Source organism: Harpia harpyja, chromosome 9 (genome assembly GCF_026419915.1).
Source record: "Harpia harpyja isolate bHarHar1 chromosome 9, bHarHar1 primary haplotype, whole genome shotgun sequence".
Taxonomy (NCBI): Eukaryota; Metazoa; Chordata; class Aves; order Accipitriformes; family Accipitridae; genus Harpia; species Harpia harpyja.
The window spans coordinates 15,382,316-15,406,082 of NC_068948.1; the positions used below are offsets into that span (position 1 = coordinate 15,382,316).

The window sequence follows — 23,767 nt, forward strand, 5'->3', positions numbered from 1 at the left end:
TAGTTAATCTTAGTTTATGCCTACTGAAGAACCCTTCTTTTTGTAAGAGAGAAGACCAAAGACACAGTTAACATTTCTTGTTCCCTAGAAAATCATGAATTTGTAGAAGAGCTGGGTCATTTGTAAATTAAATACCCATAGCTATAATGGTTTTGTAATCTTTCAAATATTTACGTATTTCTACTGGTCACATGTAGGTCACGAAGTCTCTCCTGTTACCATTTACTTTTCCTGTAGCAAATGCCATTACTGTCCATGGAAAACCTTTCATTTGTCTACAGTGTTGTTGTGTTGGGTTTTTTGTTGGTTTTTGGTTTGTTTTTTTTTAGTTTAACTGCAATGACTTTCTTGCCTTGCATTTGATTAAACTGATGTATTAGCAGGCAAGAAATTTCTCAGTCTATGTAATGCATCCTTATTTTAAGCACTACACTGTTACAGTTGTCAGGGAGCGAACTTCCCCTTCCATACTCATTGACCTTCTGGAAAGATTCTCTTTTTTTAAAAAAAAATGGTAATTAATTAGTAGTTTTAAAGTATTTAAGATGTTGACAGTCATCAGTCTTTGCTTTATTTGTTGTCCATTAAAAAGAGTACATGGTAAAACTACAAACAAATGTTTATCTGGCTTTAAGGCACCTTAAAAAAAAAAAAAAAAAAAAAAGGCTGTATGAGGTAGGATGCTTTAAAATTGTACTGTGAGCTCCCTGAGGCTTCATTTGTTACCTACAGTCATGATTTACCATTGAAAATAGTTAAGATGTGGTTAAGTGATCTGATGGCTGGCCTCTGCTGCTAAGCGGTACATCATATTCCTTGTTCTCTGAGTCGAGGTGTGCACTGGCGCCAGCAGAGGAACCACACAGGCAGGAGTGACAAAGCGAGGATTGCTGTGAGCATGGCTCAGGCTGTCTTCTGGTGCCAGAGTGAGGTTGCTGTTATTTGAGGTATTGATGATGGGTCCGGCATGGGCAATTTCTGCCCTCCCAGGTTTGTGATTGGTCATTGCCCCTGCTTCAGTTCTGCTGATGAATTTGTGTCTAACTATGCTGTAACCCAAAACTATAGAATGATCAGGTTTGAAAGCAAAGCAAAACCAGATTTGGTTAGTAACAGTTAATATTGCAGAAGCGAAGAGCCGCTAACTTTTGCACGTTGACAGAGTGGGTTGAATCATGCAGAAATCGCTTCCAATGGATCTGCCATTGAGAGAATCATTAGTGTAACAGGGCCCTAATACAACTTCATTAAATAGTTATGTACTTGCTCAGTCCCCCTGTAGATTTCTGAGTGAAATCTATTAAAAAACCCCCACAAGAATGCCTTATACTTTTTCCAAAGATAAATTCTTACTGCATCCATAAATACAATGTGCTAACTTCCCTGTATGTCAGTACAACGTGTTTAATTATGTTGCAGCATATTAATTGTTAAGATGTAATTCCTGTTACAGTATTAACCTAAGGATATATAAACTGGTTTGGGTTAAATGGAAATTGTCTTGCATTTCATATTTTTATTCTTAATGTCCCTTTCTCTTTTGCAGCTTTCCAAAGCCTTTGCATCTTTCTTTTACCCTTTTTATAAATTAATGGTAGATGTCAGTGATCAGTGTTTTTACTGGTGGAATATGGTGTGCTTTGTCCATCAGTTTAACTATAATCTCTCAATCTTACTGCACAGCTGTCACATTTTGGAAACAGCCTTGTTTCATTATGGGGGAGGATTTGGGACAAGAGACATGCCTAATTCTTGGTGCTTTCTTAAATAATTCATCTATTCCAACACAACATATATTGAATCTTTGTGAATTGTATTCAGCTACTTCATTTAGATACATATGTGTAAATGTGCCTTGAGATAGAATCTCTCAATGGGTGAATGTTCTTTTTTCTTGTAAAATATACAAAATGTAATTTCATTTAAAAATGTATATGCTTAGAAGACTTCTAGCTCTTTTCTGACTTTGACCTTCATTGTCGTGTGTTCAAGCAGATATGCAAGTCAGAGAATGAATTGACACTAGCAATAAAAGCAAAGCAGGTTTTTTTACATTCAGTCATCTCACCATGTAACAGATCAATATTTTACTGCAACTTGTGTACAATGAAAATGGAATTTAAAAGTCCACAATACACACTCAGATTTACTTAGCTAATGACAACCATCAAAAAGCAGTCTTAAAAATGCTGTAGTACAATATATTTCCTCTGGAGGTATATAAATAGGAAATTCATGTGAATTTGGAGTGAATGAATTGTAATGACTACATCAGATAAATGCAACATTGAATTTCAGGTATGTAATATTCTGAGACAGAAGTATTTGTAAGCTGCATTTAATGTGCAAACTTAGGGCAGGCATGCTTGGATTAAGGAATGACTACAGAGTGGGAAATGCTATTATGTTGTGTTTTCCTGTAACATCACTGAGACTGACAGGACAACTACCCACCCTTCAGCGATCCCTGAAACAATGAGTATGATGATCCAGAACATGGGTATCATGCAGGACTCTGAGGAATGCAAATCCTCGATCTCAGGTGTTTTCATCAGACCTGTTTGGGGGGGAGGGGGGGGCTGGACATTGCTTGATTAAGCTGGACATTGCAGGCAAAAGAACAGCAGAAAGCCAGCAAAAAAAAAGAGACAGCAGCCCTGAGAGACTTATGCTGTCTTAAGTGAGATCTTAAGAAAGAGGAAAAACACTCTGAAAGTGTGAAGATATTTGGAACTGTAGATAAAGAAACTACTTTCTCAATGGAAACCACCAGCAACATATTGAGATCAAAATACAACTATATAGTTATGTATGTTTCTGCCTCTTCTGATTTTTTTTCAATTTTTCATTTCAGACATTAATATCTGGAGCAGTTGTTGAACAACTTGACTTCCTAAGAATCACTGAAACAGAAGAGTAAGGCTATGTGTAAATAATAATGATGAAGTATTTGATAATTAAAATAATTTCTGAACTATGAAGAAATGATGTAATTATTTTTCAGGGCTCCTGTATTTAAGAGTTTGGAGGAGTTGGATCTTCCAAAACATTCAAAAGTCAAGAGACAGTCTAGTACTCCAAATGCTTCTGAACTTGAGCAGCAACCAGATGTAAATATTAATGACTGGAAAAACAAGTCAACATATGAGATCCTGCAGAAACTTAATGTAAGAAAACTTGATAAAGATACACTGTAACTTCATTCTCATGAAATGAGAAATTATGTGCTGATATTCTTTTTACCAGCAGCCTACTTAGAACATGGTTAGTGTCATGGCTCAATGTTAATAATATAGCTAGTAACATAAAATGTCTGATGTTCCTCTTCATACTCAGGGAATCTTCCTCTTGACAGTCCTTTATCTTAACATTACAGAACTTTCTGGTCCTTCATGCTGCAACTGTTGGCTTCCATTTCTCCCAGCTACCCAAATCTTCTTCTGGTAATAAATGACCATCTAGAAGGGGATCCATGTGTCATGTGTCTTATGAATAGATATTTTATTGCTAGACTAAAATTCAAAAGACTTCAGCAGTTGGTATTCACTCTGATAGACTGGTAATGTCTTAATGATACCAAGGGAATGTTCCAATCTGGCATTTTACCTGTATCTAGAAGAAAACTACCAGTTTCTAGATGCAGGAAGAATAGGAACACACAAAGTATTCTACTTGGTTCCCTATGTCACTACAAGCATTTCTGCTGTAAATGACAGGACCCAAGAACAGAAAATCAGGCAACATTTCTGAGGCCAAATTCTTACAGCTTAATTTGAACCATGGAGAAGCCTCTGCAAGCAGCAGTGACAAGGATACAGCATACATAGAGTATGAAATAGTTGTGAAGTCCCCTTAAAAACAAAATTTGTAGACTTCATTTATTTTTTTTTAATTTAAAAAAAAAAAGGCCCTTTGCTTTCACCTGAAATTTTTAATATCTCTTGGTTTTGCTTCACTGAGAATCTGAAGGCTATTTGTGGTTATATTGTTGCTGGTTTTTTTAAGGACTGCAATTGCCTAGCAAGTCAAGCATTACTCTTGAGTATATTGCTTAAAAGGGAAGGACCGAATTTTATCACCAAGGAAGGTAAGAGCTTCTTTCATTTGACTATTGTATGTTTAGTTGTAATGAACATGAATAATGGCCATGCATGCAAGCAGTTCTGTAGCTATTTTCTTTGCCATTTAAAGCAATTTCTACATTAAATGGGACATGCAAATTCATAGCATGTTGGGGAATGAGCTGCTAAATATATCAACTCTTTTAGGTTGTTTGTAGGCTGGTGCTGTATCTGGTTGTAATTTTGAACACACAGGTATAAAAAATAGGGGTTTGACCTTGTATAGAAAACTGAAACTAAAGACAAGTTTGTGTGTCTGTAACAGTCTGAAATGTGTGAAGCTTTATACTCAATTTTTATTTCACTTCTATGTAATCAGACTTCAATATATCTGTGAAGCTTACTCTAATTTTGTCTTATGGCTTTGTATTAGAGCACAGGATTTAAATTAATGTAAAATAATTCAGAAGAGGCTACTGAGGCTTGTGGCTTTTGTGCTGCAAGATTTGGTGGGTTTTTTTCCAAAAATTGCTTATTAGATGCCTTTGTATATAGGAATACTCCTCAGAAAAAAAGGAGTGTTAAGATCAAATAATATTCTCCTAGTTATTCATCAAGCAGTGTAACTTATCACCTCATGTTATAGAGCCCTGCTTCGTAATTTTGATATGACAGCTGGCTCTTCTGATGAAGAGTTGTCATTTTGACACAAATATACACTACATCCATATTGCTATATTAAAAATGTCATGGAAAACAATGTAAAGTGGAATAAAATTTATTGGCTGATACACAGTGCATTGTTGAAACACAATGTGAATCCAAAGTCATGGCTGGAATCGGAGTGTTAGGCACAAGTAGCCTCTGAAGCAGGCTTTGTCGCCACTGTTACCCGTACTGTTGTTGGGCTTTGAGAGCCTCAGTAGTTTCCTTTAGTCCTTTTTAAGTTGTGTCCTTCTTTGCTCTGGAAGCAACTTGAGGCAGATTTCCTAACCTCCGTAAGCAATCAGCATAATGACTTTTGACCATTAGATCATGACGATGAACTTAAAAACTCTCTTGAAACCCTTCAGGTTAAAAAAAGTACTGTTGTGCCTCTGACGGTTCAGAGCTAACTTGTATAGACCTTTTTGTGCCATCCTGTATGAAATAGTAGATGATGATAACCTTTTTAATATGCACCTTGCATTAAACAGTCTGAGTCACTGACTAAAAGTTCCTGTCCTCCTACGACTGGAGATTACTGAGACTGACATTAAATAATCACACAATCAATAAAACATAAATCTAAAAATAAAAGCTGAAGAACATCGGATGTTCCAGCTGACAGGCACAGGCTATGATTTTGTGAGTCAACTTCTGCTACTACTGTTGTTGTAGATGAACTTACTGTTCACCAATAAGTGCCTGGCATGAAAAACACTGCCATTCCATCTGAGAATTTAAAATCTAGAAGCTGAATGAAGTCTAAATAATGGAATGTTTGTCACCACTTTTACCTTTAACATAATGGTCCTCACTTGACCCCTGCACAGTTGAAGAGTTGTCAGTATAGCAAGTTGATGCACTGATCAACTATGGACTGACAAAAGAATGGTATCTATTGTTCTGATTAATGTAATTAATGTACTACATGCCTTCTCTGAATCCTGGACTACCTGCTTTGACTTAGAAGCAATGCTCTTCCCATCTCCTGCCCTCTCTTTTTTAGGTCATGTCTGTACAGCATGATGCTACTTTAATACATAACACTTCATGACATGTTCTCTTTGGTTTGGCACACAGAAAATCAGCTTGGAGGAGAGTAGTAAATCAGTAATATAATGTCTTACATATCTGTCCAATATCCCCTGTTGTACTTGCAACAGTGATAATTAGCTTCACAAGACTAGTGCTGTAATGCACCTGATTACCAAAGCTAGCTCACAGAGTCACTTAGGTATCTTTGTGGGCACCTTATTGTGGTTATTCAGGGCAGAGCCGCAAAGCAGTGAAAGATCCTCTCCCAGCCTCCTGTAAAATGAAAGTAAGTCCTATGTCCCACGTGATTAACCAGGTGATCTATTATTCATATACAAAGTTGAAAACAACTTGTGTCTTGGATATCAGCTATTACAAACTCTGTCCAAACGTAACACCACTTCAGTGAACTACACTGTCAAGCACAAGACTTCCCTGTTGCTTCCTGTAGGTTTTAGCTCAACAAAGAGGCAAGACAGTGGAGAGAGTATCTACATCCTGTATCCAAAACATAATCTGCAGTTTGAGGATGTACCTTATGATGGGGATGTACCTTTATAGGCCAAATCTGTACGTAGATTAATTTTCCCCAATATATTGCAAGAATAGGTGATATCATTGGTGTCTTTAGAGCATGAGCAGCAAATTTAGCTGAAATCTGGTTTGGCGTCTTGCATAACTACACAACTGGATGATAGAGGACTTGATTGCATCTACATTTTAGATGTTAAGCACAATAGGTAAGTGCTTTACTAAAGCTGATGCAGAATTAACTGATCTCATCAAATTTACCTTATTACTATTAAATGAAAACCTGTGCATCTTTTTTGCTTTTGTTTGTGTTGTTTTGTTTGTTTGTTTTTTTAAAATGCATTTAGGTACTGTTGCTGAGCATATTGAAAGAATCTATAGACGAGCTGGCAGCAAAAAGCTCTGGTTTGTATACATGTATCATGTTCCTTTTGTTTTACACCAATTTTTTTTTCCTAACGTGTTTATAGAGAGTAAAGCCAGATCATTATGCACTTAAAGGGGAGGGGGGGGTAAAAAAGGACAGCTTTACTGACAAAATTGTGTTGGTTCATTGCAGCTGAAGATCTGGTCTATAATGCTTTAAAAAAAAAAATTGAGAAGTATTTTCTTACTGTTATCTTTTAAAATATAAAAGAGTAATAAGCTGGTTTTGCTATGAGTGCTATTGCCGATGTACAGTTCTCATTAAATTTAAATAATGAGAAAAGAATACTAATATTCTTATTTCTTACAGGGCATGATAAAATATTATCGGTAGCTTTCTGTAGCAAGGCTAGTGATCAAATGTAAATCAGTTAAGTTGATACACTTGCACAGTTTGTTTATTGCCCCAAAATAATTTGCTTTGAGCCTGACTTTATCACAATAACTTTAAAAGGTTTCAGCAAGTAGATTGGCATTTACATGTTGTTTATTAATTTCTTTGCCCTGAAGCTCAGTAGAAATTTCATTTCTTTTTATCGAAGAAATGAGTCGAGCCTGTCCTGAATTCTGTTCTCTCACTCTGTAACTATTCCTAACAGATGAGGCTGTAAATGTAAAAACTGTTTTTCATTTTAGTCTGTTCATACAATTAAATGGGCCTTTACCAATCATAAGGTAGAACCAAAATACCTTGGTGGTGTTTTTTGTAAAGAATAAAAATCAAAAGTATTTTTAGAAACAAAATATGTAAACTGTTTTTCATTTCTCTTCCATGATTGCCATGTGACATACATATAGGTTGGTGTTGCGCTACAGTGCTGCATTTGCACAGAAATTTTCTTCTTCTATAGCTCCACATATTACTACTTTACTGGTACATGGGAAACAGGTAAAGTGCCCAGAAGTCTGAAATGGAGCTCTGTGAGATTTTTTTGTTTGTTTGTTTGCTTATTTGCATTTTGATAGTATCAGCTAATGCATTTTTGAAATGCTTTGCTCTTGATCTTAAGAAGTGCACAGCAGTTTTCACAGGAATCAACATCAACTGTTTGAATTTTTTACTAATGCTACAACTCATTCATTAGCTCTGTGGATAAATGATTCTTAGTGGCCTCAAAGCCTGTGCTAGAAAAGCTCAAATACAGGTCTATTAGGTTTGTATTTTGTCAGGAAATTATTATTAAAAGTATTTATATCTTTAACCATCGACTGGATATATGAAAAAATGTTTTTCTTGGAAGTTACAGCTAGTTTTTAACCTAGCAGTTTACACAAGTCTCTTCTTTTCATGCTACACGTGCGCAATATTACCTCAGCATGGAAAACAAAACAAAGCCTCGGTATTACGTGTTGTACTTTTCTCTTGCAAAAATCTTTCTAACTCTTCCTTAAATAGACTAAAAAATTACCAAGGTTATCTTGCAAAATGATGAAAATGTCACAAAAGAGAAGCTGGCATCTCTTACCTGGCTGTTTTCAAGATGATGCTGAGAAAGGAACGACACGCTTTTTATGGAGCTGGTAGTTTAATGAGTTCTAACTAAATTTATTTTTGATCCATTAACCTATATCTGGACTAAAAAATGAAAAACCATAGAAGATTACATAAAATCTGATCCAAATTCTACTTTATAAATGATGTATGTATTTACCGAGTTAGTTTTGATATCTCTGCTGTGGCAGATTTCAAACTTATATATGAATTCATTAAACTAGCTTTTAATATGTAGTGGGATTGCTCTGTTTTCTGCCCTCAGGTCTGTTGTGCGCTTCGCAGCAAGTCTTTTAGGTAAACTAGTGGACAGCCTTGCACCATCTATTACTAATGTTTTAGTTCAGGGCAAGCAGGTAAGTCTTTACTCCTGAGAAATGTATTAAGGAATGATAACAGAGAAACTAAATAAATGGGCTTTTTAATTTTGAAGGCCTCTGATGCTTCTTTTAAAAGTACCCCAATGGCTTAAAAAATCCTTACTGAAGGAGAAAAATCCAGAGAAAACAAAGATACATTTAATACTTGAATATCCTATGGGCTAATAAATTTGCTTTTATTTAATGACAGAACAATACTGAAAAGACAGTTCAGTGTCTAAATAAGAAGGGAAGAGGCATGATTTACATAACTTCTTAGATTTTATATATATGGCTTATTTCACAAAAGTAGATGGGGTCAAGTAATAAAGCTTCTTTTTAAAACTTAATGAAGGTGTAGCCACTCTCTCTGTAATTGAGCGTAAGACAACAGATAGGTGGCAGCTTAGCAAAAAGTTTTCCAGGATTTTAGTTTTCTGTTCCAAACAAAGTTTAATCATTAGTGTTTCTTCCTTTCCTAAGGAGGTCTTCTTTTTTTCTTCCAGCACAATAATTTTAATTAAGTTCATGAAGAGCTGTTTCCAAATAATAGTAATTGAATATTATGTATTTTTGTATTAAAATATGTATGTGTATACTTATCTATATGCAATGCTATTATGACAGATTTGTCTTTGTCTTACTCCAGACTGAGGTCTGGGTATGTGCTTCTGGCGCTACACAGCTATAGAGCAAGCTGCACCTGCATGCAGCATGATTTGTAGCTGTTTATTTTCAACTTTTTAACCTAACTTGCCTTCATTGATCCCTTATAATAATGATCTTTATTATATGAGAAAAAATTAGTGTTGCTGTGTTTCACTGACAGTAGATTAAAAGCAAATCAGAATTTTAACAAAATTCTTTTTTTGTGGTTAAACTATCCAGTACCAGCAATCTATTTTCTTAAAATGAAGGTTATAATTTTTAGGATGCTGTTAGAAATAAGAAAGCAAAACTATGAATTTAATTCTGAATTTTAAGTGAGTTCCAGAGCTGAAATGTCAGAAATGAAAGACTGTCTAAACCTAGTGTAGAGCTGTGATTATACAGCCAGTTTTGAAACCAAAGCAGTGGTCTTGTATTTTTATTTTCATTTGGAAAAATATATTCCATATCTACTGTGGCCTTTAGTGAATTTTGTTATTTTAATAGCATCCAACTGACAGTATTAACAAGCGTCAGTCACTGACGTAAAATTATTTTTGTGTTGTGAAATTTTAACAAGAAAAGCAGAGTTCATGAAGTTTCATTTCTGAATTGCTTCCATGGTGCCTTTATTCCTGTCCATATCTTCTGAATTGTTTTCAATATACTGTAGGTGACACTTGGAGCTTTTGGCCAAGAGGAAGAAGTTATTTCTAATCCCTTATCCCCAGGAGTGATTAAGAACATCATCTATGAAAAATGTCATTTACAAGATGAAAGAGAAGCTGTAGTTCAGCAGGAACTTGTCATACATGTTGGCTGGATCATCTCAAATTCACCTGAACTTTTCAGTGGCATGCTGAAGATAAGGATTGGGTCAGTGAAGTATCTGTTGTTGTTTTTACTACTAGTATTGCAGGGGAACATACATACTTCAACAGAGATTGTTGCTACATTGCAAAAATGGTGTATGTAAGATGATGCAGCAAAACTTGTGTACTTCAATTTTACCTTTCTAGGAAGCTTGCTTTAAATCAGTGTGCCAAAAACCGGTACACAACTAATCTCAAATTTGCCAGTCAACAGTGTAAAGTGGCAGAGGTAAGAGTCCTTGTAATAGCCCAGCTGAAGCTTTCCTACAGCTAATACAGTGAACCACAGGATTTTTCAAAGCTTGATCCCCACCATGTTAGGGCTTTAAAACCAAAAACAGTGTAGTGGGGTTAGATGCATTCTGTACAGCAAATGAGCAGTGGCAAGTATGCTGCCTCCAGGTCACCCTGTCCTGCTGGCAACCAAGAGAATGTTCTGCCTGGCTCACCTAGTGGCCAAGGAGGCAGTGACCAGCTGGCTAACCAGACTGGGTGTAGCTCTGGCATAGACATAGTGAGTCTCCACTAACAATGCAGTGAGTTAGAGAGGTTCTGTTTTAGATTGCAGCTGGCCTCATATCCATACTTGAAATAATAAAGTATGCACTTGAGCATGTTAGTGGTGCTCCTGAGACAGTTTCCTACTTGGCAGCAGACATACAGCACACTGGGTGCCGTCCAGTTTCCCAGTTGCGGAGTGGATACAAAGTCTGCTCACAGTTTGCTCTCCGTGCATGGGCAGCAAGGCAATCTCTAAAGAAATCTTGTATCGTGTACTAGGTACAGGTGTGCTGTACCTGCTTAAGGCTGGTAACTAGCTCAAATTTCATTGCTGGTAAACATGTGATGTGGACATGGAGTCCTAGAAGCATAATGGATCACACCAAACCAAGACAGGTTAGAGTGACATGGCTGGAGGCTAGGAATGTATTGTGCTGGCAGGGAGGGAAGAATCAAGAGGTAGAGAGGGCAGTAAGAGCTTTTACTGTCAGAGACTTTCAGGACTTGAGGAAGGAGGAGGGAAAAGTGCAGGCTAGGATTAAGGCTCCTGGATGAGGCCTTCATAAGCTCTTTGCTCACTTGAGCAGTCACCTATGTCATGTAGGTTTGGGTCAAATAGGTAGAGACTGAATAAATGCAATAATCTAGGAAGGATGCAGCGTGAATTTGATTCCCTTCTGAAATGACACAATTCTCCTCTGGGTCAACATATGCTTCTAGTTCCAGTCTTAAAAGTCTGGCAACCATGAGCAAAAAATCCCTTGGAAACAGTGTTTCAAAGTACTTAACCTACTTCTTTTCAGAGTTTCAGCACAATAATCGGCCTAAAAAGATAGCTTGTTCTTTCAGAGTGTTGTCTGTAATGGGGACTTCAGGTAATAAAAGCCTTCTGCAGTTCAAATGTATTTACCATTACAGCTTTTCCTAAAATATTTCGAGGCACCAAGGTATACTTCTGATACTCAGTGACTCTGAATATCTGATATCCAGCATAACAAAGACATTGTTCAAGAGCAGTTCTCTACACAAAAGTACTTAACTGCCATGATAAAGAAAAACCTGATTTGTCCTATAAGGTTGCTAAAAATGTCTTTTTGTTCTTCAAAAAACCCCCAAACACCGCCCCCCCCCCCCCGCAACTGAACTGTATCCCTGTTACACACAACACTTCTTGACTGTTGCTGAGCTACACAGTTGTCCAATTCTATACCAAATAGGTTAGGCTAAGCTATAGATAGCTTAGGAACCACAAACCTGAATCAAGTTTAAAACATCATTTACCTACTGGATTGCTCTATTTAGTTCTTTGATAAGGTGATGTACAAATTGTCTGTGCTAGAGTGTTACCATATTCTATGGTATCTGCATTTACTTCGCTATTTACAGAAATTAATTATTTTTTCACATTTAGGAAGAGACAGATGCATTTGAATAAGCACTTTGAAGAGGCCAGGTGCTACTGACTGAGATTTACAGAATTAGTGAGCATGCTTTAAAATCAGAACTTAAGTGTTCCATCTTCCATGGTTTTTTTTATAGAGAGCATTTCAGCACTGGAGGTAGATACCAGCAATTTTTTTTCTAACATACAAGATTCATGCTTCCACTTTAGCAGTACATTCTAGTCATCATAACACCCAAAACTTTTCAAATCACGTGTATTACATTTAACTGCAATTACATCTATCCTTTTACACTTTAATACCATTTCTGTACCCTCTACAGATCCATGTTACTCCTCATTCCTCCCCTTCCTCATTCTCTGTAGCTAATCCTTTTTGCAATTTTTTTTTCTTTCTTCCAAGGTTAATGCTAGAGATTCAATTTCCTTTATTTCGGTGTTATCACCCACTCCAGTGAGCAAAATTAACCTTCTCACAGAAACACCATTCCAGTTGGATAATGACTTGATTTAGTGTCTTGTTATTGATTTGTTTTCAGGGTTTCATGTTGAAATAGATCAAGTTCCTGACAGCCCTATTACTGTAAAAACCTCCAACCAACTGACTTCTACCCACCTCTTATCAGTGAAGAGTTTGGTAGGAGGTCCACTCTTGAATTTGCTGTTTTGTAGACCACTGCAAAGAGAAAATACCAGTGAATTACTTCTACACAGATACATTTCAGTCATTGCTGAAAAAAGAACCAATTCCTAAGCCAATAGTGTTTGTTTATCTTCGTAACAAGAGGAGGACACTATTCACCCACTAAAACAAATAAAAGTAGTGTATGTAGTCTGTTGTATGTCCACGTTGCCTAATACTCTCTTGTATCCTGCACCTTCAATGAATGGTCCTAGAAACCTCAAATTTAAAGCAACATTGAATCAGTTGGTCTGACATCTCAGAACTCTGCGTAGTTGCCAAGAATCCTTCAGAAAAGATTGTGACTTAACTTACATAAACAAAAACATTCTGTACCTTGTAGGCTAAAGAATTAAATGCCTGTGGAATGTGGCTATACTGATGACAAGGTAACTCTCTTAGGAATACTCTGCATTTTCTGATAAACAGAGTAAGACTCTCTGATGTAACCCAGACTTGATCAGGTGTTGTATGATGGACTGTTTGAAGAAAAACTAGTTAAGTTTCTTCTCCCCTTTGATAGTAATACCTTCTTGAACTGAAGCAACGTTGATGGTAAGAGACTGAGCTCTATGCTCAGTTATCTTGCTTCAGATGTATCTGTACATTATTTCATCTTTGATACTATATTAGAGGCTGAAGCACTGTTTTTATATAATATGCAGAATAAAATTCAGCATTTTCCTTCAATAATATCCAAAGTTCTGCCTCTCTGATACCTAAGGCTGAAAAATCTTCACTGTTGCCATATTTTTATTTAATCAAATCTTTTCAAAAGGGAGTAGCAAAGAAAGAAAAGTGATAGACTGCAAAAAGGAATTTCAAAGGCTAAAACTATAAATAAGCCCTGAAGTCTTTTTAAAAGTAAAATAATTTAATTTTTATGTTGGTTTTTTTATTAAACTCATCAGCAAAATGCATACACTGTCAGAGCATAATTTGGAGTAGGAATTTTGACATCAAAAAGCAGGTAAATGTTTGTTTTAATGAACATGGGATGTAGGGGAGTATGTGGTCAAATATATCTTCCCTATGACAAGCATGCTTCACAAGCCATTTCTTAAAATCTATGCATTATCCCTTTTGGTTTGTATCATATTGCAAACAAACACAGAATCTGAGTAAATTCCACAATACAGTTAAGAGTAGTAGAGCATTCATTTGATATTTTATGCATGTCCTGACAGCCAAATAGCAGGATGATGTGGAATTCTTATAAGCTATTTTATTAGACTAATTTTTCATCTTTGGAAACTTTGTTTTTAATTAATAAGTGTATTCCTCCCTTTACTTCAGATGGATTATCCATGCTATGAAGTATGAATTGAAAATCCGTGCTGGGGATATGCCAGCCAAGGACTTATACCAGATGTCCCCTAGTGAAGTGAAGCAGCTTCTGCTGGATATTCTTCAACCACAGCAGCAGGGGAGGTAATGAGATGTGTGGGTTTGTGGCACCTGTTTTCATTCATAATAGGCTGTTGAAGTAATTTTCATTTCTGAACTACTTTGTATATACCTGCAATCACCAGGCACCTGCAATCAGTAATATACTTACTTAAGGAAAGGTAGCAAAACCGCACTTTTTCATTCTTTCACCTGTGTGCAGGTTCTACAATTGTTTCTTTTATATTGCATCTTCTATCTTTGTGGAAGTCTTACTTTATACTAGTAATCTCTATACTTTGGCAGTAATGTGAAGCATTGAATTCTTTGATGTGAGGAAAGGAGCCAAAAATTATTCAATACTGTCTACTTAACCTGTAAGAACAGTCTGTCTGCTGTTCAGTGCCCTCTTTCTTCTAGCTTATTATATGAATTAAGAACAGATGTTCTCTAGAATTCTCAAGAGATAGCGGTGCTGCCTGAAACTTGTAATCTTTTCTCTAAGCCGTAACTAGCTACCAAAAAGAGCGTTCATTATGATACAAAGTGTGCAAGACGAAAGTTAGAATTACAATATTTCCACTTAACTACATTGATAAGAGTAAAGTCAAAAAGTCCTCCTGTAGGTTTTACTTCTAGTTAAGTTAAACTTCAGCACATAATACTGCTGATAATTTCCATAGTCCTTGACTGAATGGATAATGGCCTTTTCTCTCAACAAAAAGGAAATATACCACACGTCATACTACTTATGTTCCTGCTTAATTCAAAACACATTCTGTTTTTTTCCCCAATCTGTAATGCCTGAGAAACAAGCTCCTTAAATTGGTGTCTGCTCTCACTTATCTAATTTGGGTGATGTAGAATCTCTCAGTCCAACTGACTTATATGTACTCTGTATCTCCCACATGCTTTTCAGTGTCTTGGTTGTCGTTATTAATGCTTGCTGTTTAGTTGCTGTCTTGACTCATGTTGATGTTGACATTATTCCTCTAAAACCTTAGCAGAACAACCCTAGGTTTCTCTTTGCAGCATTTTCCATTAAATATTATGCTATTGAGGAAACCATTTGGTCAGTCACAGTAAGCAATTCAAGCACCATCCTTCATTAGAGATCTTACCCAAGTTGTTAACAGTGCCTCCTGCTTTTGATTCCTTTAACATACGATAGCTCCCTCAGCAAAGAGCACTGTGGTTGTTTTTCTGAAGATGAAGATTCTTTTTTTGTGGGTTATCCAAGTACAAAAGCTAGCCAGCATATTCCTCAAAACTTCCTATCTTTAACTTCTTCCTGTACCGTAGTAGTAGCTTGTTTTTCCTTACGCATTGGTGACTTGTTTTTAAAAGTTCTCTTCTGGCCAGGAAATATGGAACACTGCCTCCTTCCATTTTCTTTCTGTGACAGTTTTTCCTACTGTTGTGATTTTTAGAAAAAATCTCTGCTACTGTGATATCATATATCACTGCCAATTAATTTGTCGTACATGAAGGGCTGGTGGTATATTTACCTCCCTAACAAGGCTCTCGACAACTAACCTCTCCAGGTTTTCATGGAGGGTAAAATTTTTGCTATTATCCTACCTCTTACACAGGGCTCCAGGATATGATACTATATATATATATATCTGTCACCAACAGAGTGGAGACTTCCACAGATAACTTTTTGACCTATTTATGTAGGTCACAAGATTGTGAGTAGCCTTTTTAAAATGGAGCATTGTTCTTTTAATGGTCCAAACAGTTATAAAACTCATTTTGCTCATACAGTTTACAGGACTCTCTTCCTTACCATAGTAATTTAGATAGATCGGAGTATTTTTGACATCTTCAAGTGCTTCTTTCTTTGTATTAAGAAAACAACTTTTTATTTCTGTCACAACTTGTCTTTTTTTTTTATTAGTGTTTTCTTGTCCTAGTCCAAGGACGGAGCTGTACAGAGAATGAGATGGAAGTGTCATAGGAGGCACAAGTTTTTGGCAGTTAAAGTGTTGCATTGAGAAGTGATGTATGAGACAATTTTTCTTAATTTGTCATGTTAAACCAATACAGCTAGACAGGAAAAAAAGCCACTGCACGTTGGCTTGATCCTGGCAGTGGTCAGGTAATTAGAAGTCAGTAGTAAGTCAGTGACAGCTATTGTATCACAAGTGCTTTAAAGTCTTAATTTTAAATATCTCCTTTGTTCTCATAAAGCATATCTCAATTACCTAAAGCTCAAATGTGTTCAGAAGGTCCACCATTTAGTGATACTTTTTTTTTCTCGTTCTTTTAAAAATAAAACAACAACAAAAGGAAACACACTGTTTGCTTGGTCTTCTAGTTTAGCTGGAAGCTACACTAAGAAACTTAATGTCGTGGTTTAACCCCAGCCAGCAACTAAGCACCACGCAGCTCATTCACTTCCCCCCCACCCAGTGGGATGGGGGAGAAAAATCGGGAAAAGAAGTAAAACTCGTGGGTTGAGATAAGAATGATTTAATAGAACAGAAACGAAGAAACTAATAATGATAACGCTAATAAAATGACAACAGTAATAATAAAACAATTGGAATATAAAAGTGATGCTCAGTGCAATTGCTCACCACCCGCCAATCGATGCCCAGCTAATCCCCGAGCGGCAATTCCCCTGCCCCCACTCCCCCCAGTTTACATACTAGATGTGACATCACATGGTATGGAATACCCTGTTGGAGAGTTTGGGTCAGCTGCCCTGGCTGTGTCCCCTCCCAACTTCTTGTGTTCCTCCAGCTTTCTCGCCAGCTGGGCTTGAGAAGCTGAAAAATCCTTGACTTGAGACTAAACATTACTTAGCAACAACTGAAAACATCAGTGTTATCAACATTCTTCACATACCTAACTCAAAACATAGCACAGTACCAGGTACTAGGAAGACAATTAACTCTATCCCAGCTGAAACCAGGACACTTAAGAGAAGTGTAAGAACACACATGGAGTAGTCTGAATTGGAGTTCTCTTCTTCTGGTCGGATCTCAGAAGGAATTCTCATAATTTCTCCAGTATTTAAGATTAAGGTTTTTCAATGTAAGATCTTTTTATTATTTCATCAGGCACACTGGTGTCTGCATAAACAAGTAATTTTAATGACAAGTAATTTTATTCTGAACATATCAAGTTAATCTACACTACAAACAGAAGAAAAACTAAAAAAACCCAAAAATATTAGTGCTGAATTTCATTTGAGCTAGGCTACAAGAGTTTCGCAGAATGAAAAAGTTAACAAAGTTGACCAGGGCATTTCTCTCCTCCACCCCTCCTTTTTTTTTTTTCTTTTCAAACAGCCTACCAGAACCAGGTCTTTGAAATACAGAAAGCCATGTTGCCAAGCAGTAATTTAAATAGTTTTCCTGAAAAAAAACCCCAAACAAATCCACAATGGTAAATGATGTGTAATAATAATGTGTTGATTCCTGCGTTACAAATATCCAAAGATTTAGATGTAGAAACTTTCCACCTTTCCTAAATGAGGTGCTTCCTGAAGTACTTGTTCCCTCTTATTAAGGTTATAAAAGAGCTGTTTGTGACCTGAGAAGACATGGAACTTTTTTTAAAAAACCATTTCACAGGAATATTAAACTAAGACACAAAAGTATAAGTTGTTTTTCATCAGAGATTTGCTTCCTAGGGGAGCTTTCACTACTGGCTTGCCATAGAAAAATAGATTTTCTACTTAAAATTTAAAAAACAACTAAGGACAGTAACTTTTAGGAAAACTCTTCTGTCAAATATGTGCAGTACTGCTACACAAGACTTTATTCTGAACTGTGAATCCACCAATTAAAATCGTACTCATGGCTGCCACTTCTTAAAGTTCCATTGCTAGTGTCTCAAACATTTTGGCTAAAGCCCCATTGCTGTAGTAATACTGAGAAGGAAAAATACAAAAATTAAATTCTAGACTTCATGGTTGTAAGTAAAAAAAAAAAAAAAGGGGGGGGGACACGACATGACAGACAGTATGCTTCTGAAGGCAAACAAAATTTGTAATTTAAGGAGAATGTAACTCAAGTTTGTTCAAAGCTTTCATTTAACAAAAACCATTTTGTCAAATTTTTTCTAAATTTACAGGCCGCTTGTTCTTTTACACACCATCAAAAAACCTACCTTCAGCAATCCTGTTGAAAGGCATTTTTCTAACCTGGTATTTAAATTGGAATGATAGGTGTTTCTAATCCATTATCTATTACATTTTGTATTTTATAGATGCAGAATTTCATTGAGCTGTATTTATATAATGAATTGTTTTGCCTATTGTAGTATGATAAAACAAATTTTAATATTACAGTTAAATACTGTTTTTTTTCAGTGTGTATAAATTTGGCTGTGATAAGTCACTGTGTGGTACCTCTGTCTTGTGTATGTTTTAGTTTATGGTGACTTAAATTGATAAGACATGATGAATTCAGCCTACTACTGTTACTGTACTGCACTGGATAGATTTCACAGTTAATTCTTTTACTCCAGTTACATAAAGCACAAACACACACATAAGAGTAACAGTCTAACCTCTATATGTAAGCATCTTGATTTTGTTTGCTTTAGAGCATAACTTACCAGAAAGCACAACATATACTGCATATGCATCATTAATATGTACTTGATGTCACCACTTAGTTTACTGGCTTAAACCACAGAACATGGCTTGGTTCTGCATCTGTAACAGTTGTTTTTTTTACTTCAAGTTCTCAATTTTCTTTGTCCACAGAAGCTGGCTAAACAGAAGACAGATAGATGGTTCTCTCAACCGAACTCCTGCTGGATTCTATGATCGGGTGTGGCAGATCTTGGAGAGAACCCCTAATGGTTTAATAGTTGCAGGGAAATTTTTACCACAGGTAAAATTGGCAGAGATGCTCAGTTATTTCTGCACTACCTGCCTATAATGGTGAATTATTTTATTGTTAATGTCTATTTTATGCCCTAATGTATTACTTAGGGTAATTTGTTCCTGTAATGATTTAAAAAAAAAAGGTATTTTCAAGGTTTCTTTTTGGTTCTGAGTAAAATATAATTAGAATAGAATGGAAGTCAGTTATTTTTATTAAAACACATTTATAAAAGCATAAGTCTAGAAGACCCTTTCCAAGTCATGGACTCTGAAATCTGCTCCCTTTTGATCCTACGGTGGTCATATTTCTTAGTTGAATATTATTTATTCAACAAGCAAACAGGCTTTACATGAGGGTGGTTTTGATTTAATGCAAATGGTCCTTGAATAAAAGTATTATTTGTTTTTCAGCAACCAACCTTATCGGATATGACCATGTATGAAATGAATTTTTCCCTTCTAGTTGAAGATATGCTGCAAAATATCGACCAGCCGGAATATAGACAAATTATTGTAGAGGTCTGTGGCCTACAATGAATTAAATTTTATAATGTACATAAGTATGTTACAGCTTAAAAGAAAAAAAGTAACCAAGGCTCAAATATTTGAAGACATAGCATTGTAAATACAAACACTTGCTTCAGTGGTTTCTCCATAGATTTTGTATGATTAAACAGGTTCCTGTTAACGTGTTCAGAATATACAAAGAAGTTCTTGATGTTTTTCCCCTTTAGCAAACAGATAAATATTAATGACAGTGCCAATACAACTATGTCACAGCAGGTGAAAACTATTCAGAATAATTCCAAAGTAGCTTTCCTTCAAGTCCCTAGTCCATGCTTTTTCCTAACAATTTTCTAGGTCTAGGGAAAAACTGCTCTAAAATATCAGTTTGCCCTGCAATAGAGTCTTTCCCATTTTGCTGAGGCTGTCTATTAAGTTGCTTTATGCTACTGAATCAACTAACTTCCAGTTCCCTTCTGTTCCCATATCTAACAGTAAAGCAAGAGGCTGTTTAAACTCCTTCCCCACCACTGCACATAATGTATACTTTTTGAACAGATCAAGAGCATCTGTACCCTTGGTAACTGACATCTGTGCTGTCAGCAGCATTCATTGTTAGTTCCCAAGTAGATGCCTCTGGTGCTTGTGAGTATTCCTCCACAGTAAAATCAAATCCATCTCAATTCTGGCTAACAGCTAATGGTCATGCTGCTTGCTGGAACATCCCCAATTTTTGATAAAAGATAACAAAATTATCAAAACCCAAGATGACCAATATAGACTCTAGTGCCGCTTGTAGTTATTATGACAGGTTCACCTTCCTATTTTAAACCTGTTTCTGATACAAGGAATGTAAAATCTCTTGAACCGAGACTTTTTTACTGGTGTCTCTTGACTTTGTTTTTTATAAACTTTGTCATAGTACAATTATACCATATGTGATTAGGCCTCAAAACATCAAATGCTGAGGTTCAGTGTTTGCTGCTTTTCACCCTGTCATGGTTTAAGCCCAGCTGGCAACAAGGCACCATGCGGCCGCTCGCTCACTCCTCCCCCCTCCCTGGTGGGATGGGGAGGAGAAAATACAATGAAAAGCTCATGGGTCAAGACAAGGACAGGGAGGGATCACTCACCAATTATGGTCATGGGAAAAAGACAGATTCAACTTGGGGGAAAAAACAGAATCAATTTTATTTGTTAACAATCAAATCAAAACAGGATAATGAGCAGTAGAACCAAATCTTAAAACACTTTATCCCCCATCCCTCCCTGATTCCTGGGCTCAACTCCACTCCCAATTTTCTCTACCTCCTCTCCCCAGGGGCGCAGGGGGATGGGGAACAGGGATTGCAGTCAGTTCATCACAACTTGTCTCTGCCCCTCCGTCCTCCTCAGGGGCAGGATTCCTTACCCTTCCCCTGCTCCAGTGTGGGGTCCCTCCCACAGGAGGCAGTTCTCCACAAACTTCTCCAATGTGGGTCCTTCCCACAGGCTGCAGTTCTTGGTGAACTGCTCCAGTGTGGGTCCCTTCCACAGGCTTCAGTTCTTCAGGAACAGACTGCTCCAGCGTGGGTCCCCTGTGGGGTCATGGCCATCTTTGGGGGCACCGACCTGCTCCGGCGTGGGGTCCTCCATGGGCTGCAGGTGGATATCTGTTCCACTGTTCACCTCCATGGACTGCAGGGGAATCGCCTCCCCCGGCGCAACTCCTCCCCCTCCTTCTTCACTAACCTTGGTATCTGCATAGGTGTTCCTCTCGCATTCCAATCTCCTCCCCCTCTGCAGGTTTCCCCTTCTTAAATATGTTATCTCAGAGGTGCTACCACCATCACTGATTGGGTTGGCCTTGGCCAGCAGCAGGGCCAACTTGGAGCCGGGGAAGCTTCCAGCAGCTTCTCACAGGAGTCACCCCTGCAGTCCCCTCCCCTGCTACCAAAACCCTGCCATACAAACCCAAAATAATAACAGATTGAATTTTCTTGTTTGCTCTCTTTTAAAATATATACAAAGGTAAAGTGAATTAAAAAGTAGAGGCATAGATATAAAACCAATAAAAGGAAACATTCAACAAAACAGTTATTAAACCTCTGGAACTCACTGCAAAATGACAAATTTGAGTCTGAGACATGAATGAGATTGAAAAAGGAATTAGATATTTACAAGAACATCATTATAAAATAAGTAGGTTAAGTTGTTATTAGAAGGGATCCAAGTCCTCATCAGTCTGTTTGTAAGCCAGCCACTGTTAAAGAAAGGGTTAGAGAGGCACTTTTCTCTGTAGGAACAGGTTATCCTGCAAGGACTCAGCCCCGCTCCATTAACATCAATGAGCTTTCCTGTTGAGTTCAAAGAGTAGGATCGTGTCATGAGATTATTTCTTGCAAAATCCTGTGCTGTCTCTGACACTAAATTTGACTGATGGTTGTGTTTGATTTTGTAGACCTTCATGTCTGCATAGGTGTTTCTCTCACATTCCACTCCCCTCTCCGCAGCAGGTTTCCCTTCTTAAATATGTTACCACAGAGGTGCTACCACCATTGCTGATTGGGTCAGCCTTGGCCAGAGGCAGGTCCAACTTGGAGCCAGGGAAGCTTCTAGGAGCTTCTCACAGGAGCTACCCCTGTAGCCCTTCACCTGCTACCAAAACCCCGCCACACAAAGGCAATACACACCCTCTCCATTGGCTGAGCACCAGCATTTTTGCAGCCACACAGTAAACTGAATGGACTGGAAAACAGCTTCCCTGGCTCCCAGCAAAGTTAGATGATAATGTCAATCATTTATGCAGTGCCCTTAACTAGGTAGTCACCAGAAATTGTAACCTTTCATAAAAGCCTACTTTTTCAGTGATTCTTTTATCAAAGTCAGAATTCTATTAGCTGTGCACTATTACCTGTGCCATTATTAAATGGCTTCCTGCTTGAAAGAGGCATATGCAATTATTAACAGTGCTTTTATGTAACCTGAATTTCAAAAAACCTCAGATTTAAAGTCTTACAGTCTTTTTCTGCCTTCTAGTTGTTGATGGTTATATCTGTTATTTTGGAGAGAAATCCTGAGCTAGAGTTCCAGGACAAAGTGGACTTGGACAAAGTGGTGCAAGAAGCATTTCATGACTTTCAGAAAGATCACAGCAGTCCAAAGGGAGCTGAGAAACAAGTGAGTAAAATATTACTGTCTTACAGAATTTACCATTCTTACTGAAGTTAGTTATAAATGTTAATTCTGTGCAGTCAGAATAAAAAGCAATTGATAGGAGTTCAGAGGGGAACACAAATAAGAAATTAATATACCCAAGTGCTGCATAAGTCTGCAAACAACCTATAAGCAGAGATAAAAGATGCATACTTACTTTATTGCTGAACTGTGAATTCAAACTGGTATGGTAAGGAGAACACTCACAACGTTACATAGCTCTGAAATGAGAGTCAGGGTAAAGTTGAAATAGTTATAATACTTATTAAAGGGGAAAGAATTAATTAGGGGGGACACTAGAACAGAGAAGAGTTAAGAATAACAAAAAAAGAAAAACCTAAAGCTCAGCAAGGAAGTGTGAACTTAGGATCTTATGTACACAGATGCTAAGAAAAATTTAGTAACTAAAGAACTCATACTGACAATACTAATGTAAAAACTTGAAATGCAAAACTGTTCTTAGCTACTAATTTTTGTACTAGAGTTGCATTCATGACCTAGCAAGCTTTTAATCTCTAAGGCTTAAAATGCAAATACATGAAACTTGATCATTAAGTAGCTTTTAAGATTCAATTCACTAGGATATTAGGTTTTCTGTTTTAAAGACCTCTAAGTATTCTTGCTACAAGTTTTGGTGCCTCAAAGCTCTGAAATTCTGTAATAAAGCCAGGTTCATTGAACTGGTTGAAGGAAGAAATACGAGTAAAGCAGTGGGACCAGTCCCTGTGCTACTGAGGATGATCTTCCTCACTCGGTGTGGCATTTTATTGTGCACAATATATTTGGAGATACCCGTGCTGGCTCTGAATAATCTATTGATTCAGAAACATATTGATATGCAACAGCACCTCCTGTTGCTGAATTTAGCTCCTTGAAAAGATGAGGAAGGATGTGCTCCTTGAAAATTCTTTCAAAAGTTTCAAGGTTCACTTTTTTGCCACTTTTTTGTAGTAAGATTTGAAAGCAAGCCAGATATCCAGCCTTAGCAACATATCACCTTGCATAATACCTTTGTTTTTTAAAGGACACAATTTTCTTGAAATTATGATTCTTTTGGCCTACCCATTTTGGAGGGTAATGACTCTGTGTTTGCAGCCACAGCAAAATCAGACTTACCATCCA

General features: G+C 37.0%; 1 protein-coding gene across 8 annotated transcripts in view; it reads left to right on the plus strand.

Moving 5' to 3' along the window:
• PHKB (phosphorylase kinase regulatory subunit beta) overlaps positions 1-23,767 on the plus strand; it is a 90,011-nt gene that overhangs the window by 63,980 nt on the left and 2,264 nt on the right. For 7 of the 8 annotated variants that reach the window (XM_052796184.1, XM_052796186.1, XM_052796190.1 and 4 more), the window contains 10 exons: positions 2,855-2,916; positions 3,005-3,167; positions 4,006-4,087; positions 6,680-6,737; positions 8,516-8,606; positions 9,931-10,133; positions 14,011-14,145; positions 18,824-18,953; positions 19,358-19,465; positions 22,469-22,609. In XM_052796184.1, coding sequence (XP_052652144.1) covers positions 2,855-2,916; positions 3,005-3,167; positions 4,006-4,087; positions 6,680-6,737; positions 8,516-8,606; positions 9,931-10,133; positions 14,011-14,145; positions 18,824-18,953; positions 19,358-19,465; positions 22,469-22,609 — 1,173 coding nt within the window. Of the gene's footprint in view, positions 1-2,854; positions 2,917-3,004; positions 3,168-4,005; positions 4,088-6,679; positions 6,738-7,556; positions 7,648-8,515; positions 8,607-9,930; positions 10,134-14,010; positions 14,146-18,823; positions 18,954-19,357; positions 19,466-22,468; positions 22,610-23,767 lie in introns of all 8 variants that reach the window. The other variant, XM_052796185.1, reaches the window with a different exon arrangement.